At 37.1% G+C, this 6,000-nt stretch overlaps 1 protein-coding gene across 2 annotated transcripts in view; it reads right to left on the reverse strand.

Annotated features, from left to right (window-relative positions):
* Positions 1–6,000, reverse strand: part of Hel89B (histone acetyltransferase 1) — a 116,526-nt gene that overhangs the window by 102,692 nt on the left and 7,834 nt on the right. For both annotated transcript variants that reach the window (XM_067092681.1, XM_067092682.1), the window contains exons 5-9: positions 5,833–5,964; positions 4,464–4,583; positions 3,177–3,335; positions 1,321–1,456; positions 750–935 (exon numbers count right to left, since the gene is read on the reverse strand). In XM_067092681.1, coding sequence (XP_066948782.1) covers positions 750–935; positions 1,321–1,456; positions 3,177–3,335; positions 4,464–4,583; positions 5,833–5,964 — 733 coding nt within the window. The remainder of the gene's footprint in view (positions 1–749; positions 936–1,320; positions 1,457–3,176; positions 3,336–4,463; positions 4,584–5,832; positions 5,965–6,000) is intronic.

Consider the following 6,000-nt stretch of genomic DNA (forward strand, 5'->3'; position numbering starts at 1 on the left):
AGAAATTCGCCATAAATCGAAATATTGTGCTAGAGACTTCCAATTGGTTGCAAAATGAAGGTAAATGATTGAATATTACTAGAGCGTAAGAGTTTTAGCTTAAAGTTGCGTTTTTTTACCATTTCGGTCGAGTCAAAGTTGACCGAAGGTTGAAATTTTGGCAGTTATCGTGGTTTATATGAAAGTATTTCCAAACTGATAAAAGCTACAACCATGGATTGTATTTTGCTGTATTGTACATGAAATTGCGCACATTTTCATATATAAAACTTTATGTAACGGCTAATATAGAACAGTGCAAAAATTACGACAAAATGACGAAAGAATTTATGAAATTTTCGGCTGAGTTACCGCCGTCGCGTAAGAAAAAAGTTTTTTCAAAAATTCACCATAAATAGAAATATTGTGCTAGAGACTTCCAATTTGTTGCAAAATGAAGGTACGTGATTGAATATTACTAGAATGTAAGAGTTTTAGCTTACAATTGCGTTTTTCGACCATTTCGGTCGAGTCAAAGTTGACCGAAGGTTGAAATTTTTGTAGTCGACGTGGTACGTCCACTCGGCACCCAACAGACAATTTTAGTCGACGTATGATACATCCAATAGGCGTTTAAGGGTTAATCAGAATAAAAGAAATAAACATGCAAGCTGACTCAAACCATGCAATCCTGTTTGTTGCTTTTCAATTTCTAATAAAACATGGTCCTATAAAAATTCATTAAAAATCAACCACAAAAGGGCCCATACCTTTGTAAATGTGTGGATATGCATGCGTAAGAAGACTGGATCTTATATCTGCTCTTACGGCTAGTAAATACTTAAGGCCAAGAAGGCCTCCATGACGAGCTTCCCATTCTGCTGAGGAGAGCAAGGTTTCCAAGACAGATAAGACGTCATAAACACCCGACTCACTCAAGAGATTTAGAATACCACCTGTAAGAAATTGGTCTTTAAAATAAATGGAACTGTTTAGAATTTTGTTCCTGAGCTTACCTCACATTTGTAAATTAATTCCTGTATTCCCAAAAGCCATGTCAGCTATCAAGATGTAATAGCAAAGGGTTGATAAGACCAATAGTATGACCATGCTGCAAAAGCAATTTAAAACTGGCAATGAAACACTGTATAACTGGGTCCTTAAGAAATGGTGAATAATGAATTAACATTATATATTAAACCAAAGCACTATAGGCTAAATTTCTTAACGTTGGATTTATTTGCATGGTTACGTAGTTTTAATTCTAACCTCACATGACTTAAAGCTACATAACATCATCTTTGATGGAAATTTTATTTCAAATGAAAAGTGATCTCTTACCCAAAGCTTGAGCACAAGTTTCTCTCACTGGAGCAACTACTTGATCAGACACAAAATCTCCAAAGCGATCTAAGGCTAAAACGCACAAAAATCTCACAGCCATGTCCTCCAACCAGGCCTGGTGATTCTTCTCCATCTAGTAAAAAAAAAGAAAACTTTTTACATAAACCCATTCATTGTAAAATAACATTTAACTGTGTGGAAAACGTCTAAGCTAACGAAGCAAAAAAATTTCAAAAAGAACACAGTTCCACCATACATGCTAAGCTAATTCCCCAACACTCTGAGGTACTTATCATTTCTCTTCATTCTACTGTGCCAGTCTCCATCAAGGAGAGTGGGGAAGGGAGGTGGGTACTAGAGTTTACAATGAATGAATTTATATAAAATTTATTTTAATATAAAAGCAAAGCTGGTTATCACAAACCAATTCATCATACAATAACCTGAATCACAATTTAGTAGGGAGGATGAAGTAGACATCTGCGAAGGACTCTGAAGAGCCCCATAACCAATGCATCTAAAGTGGAAGAAAACCAACAATGAACAACCAAATGGTACAAGGGGTGTGAAACAGTGATTTTCAAGGAAAAAGACCTTTGATACCAGATGTGTGATTAAAAAGACCTTTGATACCAGATGTGTGATGAGTAAAAATGACAAATCCATGGTATTAAGAGTGAGAGCATAAGAAAACACCCCACCAGAGCGCTTGGCAACACCAGGAGCCTGCTCTACAGATAGCATAGAGAACCAACTAACAAAAAAGCCTGGAAAGATAAAAGGGCAATGAGTCCTGAACCCTAATCCTGACCAAGATAGGGTGCCCCATGGAAACCTGAGCTTAAGTCCGTGATATAAACTCCACAGTCAATATTAATGATTCTCTACCTTAAGTCAAATCTTGACACCTCATACTCTGGAGCAGTCAAGGGGTAAAAGGACAAGAAGACACCATGCATCAAAGACAGTCTCAGAGAGCCCTCACATGTTACATGGAATGTACCTCCTAGCCCATTAAAGGCAATACATGAGGAGCAAATATGGGAATTTTCAAGAAATCATGAGAGTGAATCCAGCTACCAACCCAGAGGGAGTAAGAAGCTTCCTGTTGCCCCTGGGTTGGTAGCTGGACTCGCTCTCTGACATCTAGAATGGTTCCCCTTTTTGCTCTTAGTAGGTTAGGATGCACATCTTTGTATGAAGAAAATGGAGTGGGAAACCTCAAGGAGGGCACAGAGGCCAGTGACATGTTTCCAGTCGTTGGTGATCCAAAACACAGACCAAACTGTCTAAGAAAAGAGACATCTGACAGATTTGTACAGTCAACTAGTGAGGCATCACAGAACCATGGTCAATCCCCAACCTGCCAATCCACTAGGAAGTGATCACTGACATAAAAAAATCAGAAAATCACTGACCTTTCCTCAAACGATGCTGTCACATAACTTGCCCTTTCCTACATGATACAGGCAGTCCCCGGTTATTGGCGGGGTTCCGTTTCTGAGGGTGTGATGATAACTGAAAATCGCCGCTAACCGAAAATTGGCGTCTTTTCGGGGGTTATCGGCGTCGAAAAACGCCGATTTTTGGTTACTGGCACCTCTGTTAGGTATGTATCAACGCCGATAAGTGGAAATCGGCGATTTTCGGCGCCGAAAATTACAGATTTTTGTCGCTAGACAAGCGCCATAAAACCGGATCGCTGTTAACCGAGCCCCCCATTAACCGGGGACTGCCTGTACAGTATAGGGGTTATAAGTAGAAATGATTTTCAAGCACTACAGTATTCCACATTGGCCAAAGATAAAAATTATTCGTACAAAAGATTTAAAAGCTATAAAAACAAATCTTACCTGCTCCTTTGAATGATAAGTGGCTTTTCCAGCTCCCTGACCGTGAATACTGATAATCTGCCTGAGGGCTGTGGCAGCACCATGTCGAGACTCCCACGAAACACTAAATAAATCCGTTGACAAGAGATTGCAAAACATTTCTAAAGGCCATTCACACATCTGTTAAAAGATAAATGACAAAATATATGATTGAAAGAGAAAATAAATAACCAGCTATAAACTAAACATACTAGACTTTTAATATATTGTTATGATCTTTCAATAACACAGAGAGAATATGACACATCAAAGGTGCAATAGAACGCAGTAAAAAAAAATGACAAAGATGATGTAAAAAGCATTTCTCCATAGGAGAAAAATACATTAAGTCTAAAAGGAAATTTCATAAAACTATAGCTAACTTTTCTTTAAACGTTGACCTTTCTCACATACTTACTTGACATCAGTTATTAAGTGCTTATACGTTCAGTTGTCACTATTCTAGTTGAAAGAGACTAAGTGTTACAATCATTACATAGACATAAAAGTATTGAAAAGAAATATGGCGGTCATTTGGAGATGTGACTAAAGAATTCCAAGATTCATGGTTGAATTGTAGTGAGAAATCTAAGATATGTTGCTGGAGTGTGATGTGAATATAATATTACAAAACAAGAAAGTTGCCATCAGGTGCAGTGTCCTGAAGCAGGAAAATGAACCAACATCTAAAACATTACGAACATTAACGATGGTTTTGGCTTGTGACATGAGAGAGAGGAATAGACACAACAGCACCTAGATGAAATACTGTACTGGGACAGAGAAAGCCACAGTACACTATCTCATCAGTATGGGAAACAGTGGAACTGAAATCTTAGACTATTACTATTTATATTCCAATGGCTAGTAAGACCTTTCAACCCAATTCAAACCTGGTCCTTCACTATATTTTTCAGGTGAACCGTGTGCAATTCCTCTGCCTTAAATTTCATTTGGATTTCTTCTAACAAGCCATTTTTGAGGTATTTTTGGGTACTGCAGTTTTCCTATCACTCTTCTTTCTTGCTTCACTATCTTCTTTTCTATTATTGAAATATAATGGATGATATATATTTTTCCCATCTTTTTACGTGTTCACACTTGTGCCAGAGAGAGAGAGAGAGAGAGAGAGAGAGAGAGAGAGAGAGAGAGAGAGAGAGAGAGAGAGAGAGAGAGAGAGAGAGAGAGAGAGAGAATTCTGTTTCTTCACAGTTAAAAAATGGATAAGCTACTACAGAACTACTGCAAGGATAAAGCATGTGAAATAACCTCTTCGCTTGCAGGTCCTTCATCAACGACCATCTGACTCTCATCATCACTACACACTTCATCAGATTGTCCTTTGCTGCTCATGCGTGCTCGTTTCCTCTCTGGGCCCTCATCTGCATTCTGCCAGTGCAATAAGAACAGAAAGTTACAACAGAATGGTTTTAAAGCACAAACATATTCATACAATATATCCCTCTTTTTAAAAAATTAAAAGAAACATGCACTCTAACAGACAATTTTCAAGAGCAGAATTTATTATGGTACGTAATGAAGAGCATAAGGATGATTCCAGATATTTTTTACAAAGCAGAATTAGTAGACTACCAAGTCCCACTGCTAAGCACTCACAGGAATTAACCAAAGAATTTGTTCTTAAGTACTGATTCAACTTGGGACAATTTAGTTAATAAAGTTAGACATTTAAGAGAGACCTCTCTAGTAATAAGAGTAACTGTTGTGGAATAAACAATAGTATTATAACCAGTGCTTTCTTGAGACTGGCTGAAATAATTTGTATTTACTGAAAATGAAACATCAGTAAACAGCCTGATGGCTAATAATACCAAATAGGTTGTGACTGGTACGTAAGTGGAAAACTTCTTACTCATAAAAGTACCATTCTGAAACTAAATACAGTAATCGTCCCAGCCTATTACATGGGGAATTAGTTCCAAGCTCCTTTCCATAAACATGAATTCATGAAAGATAGCAAACTCTACTTATGCAGGAACAGAATACTGCACATTTTTAATATCATACAAATACAGTTTAAACAATAAGAAACATTAAACTACAACTAGCAAAATAGAATACACTTTAACTACAACATGTGACATCTAAGTCTCTCTCTCAAAAATTACTGAATGCTCCCTAACCTTATTGTTTCCTTCTTCTGATAAAAATGGATTTGATAGGCAACAATGATTATGAACTTTAAGATGCAAACTCAGTGGAACAAGGTGAATGACACTGACATTGTAACTGCCAGTGATAGAACACAACAGCTACAATATAATGCTGAGAAAGTCACCAGCTTCAGGTGAACTTTATGGGAATTCCTTATGGGACACCTCAAGCAGTATAGGATGGAACTGTTTCCAGGATATTAGTAGAACAAAATACGTTTCCAGGATAACAGGAGCAATTCATGAAGATTTAACATACAGTACAGTATATAAAACTACTGTACTTCTATTTTTTAATTACTATGTTGGAAGCAATGAAATCTATGATCCTATTTCATTTTCATTCTGCTGCAAGACTGACATTTGTCTACAATAACTAATTAATATATGACATTAATCTCTAATCATTAAGATACAGAATGAGACACTTATGAATACAAAACAAAATAAGGCTGTTTACTTACACAATCTGGCACATCTACAGACATTTGTTTGATAAGGAGTTTAGCTTTCCTACGTGCTCGGTTCCTTTCCCGTGAACTTAATGCTATCTCCTGGGAGCTCATTCTCTCTTTTACAATATCAATGATGGAATCCTACGGACCCAACAAAAACAGTTAGTAAATCTAATG

This window comes from Macrobrachium rosenbergii, chromosome 49 (genome assembly GCF_040412425.1).
Source record: "Macrobrachium rosenbergii isolate ZJJX-2024 chromosome 49, ASM4041242v1, whole genome shotgun sequence".
In the NCBI taxonomy this organism is placed as follows: Eukaryota; Metazoa; Arthropoda; class Malacostraca; order Decapoda; family Palaemonidae; genus Macrobrachium; species Macrobrachium rosenbergii.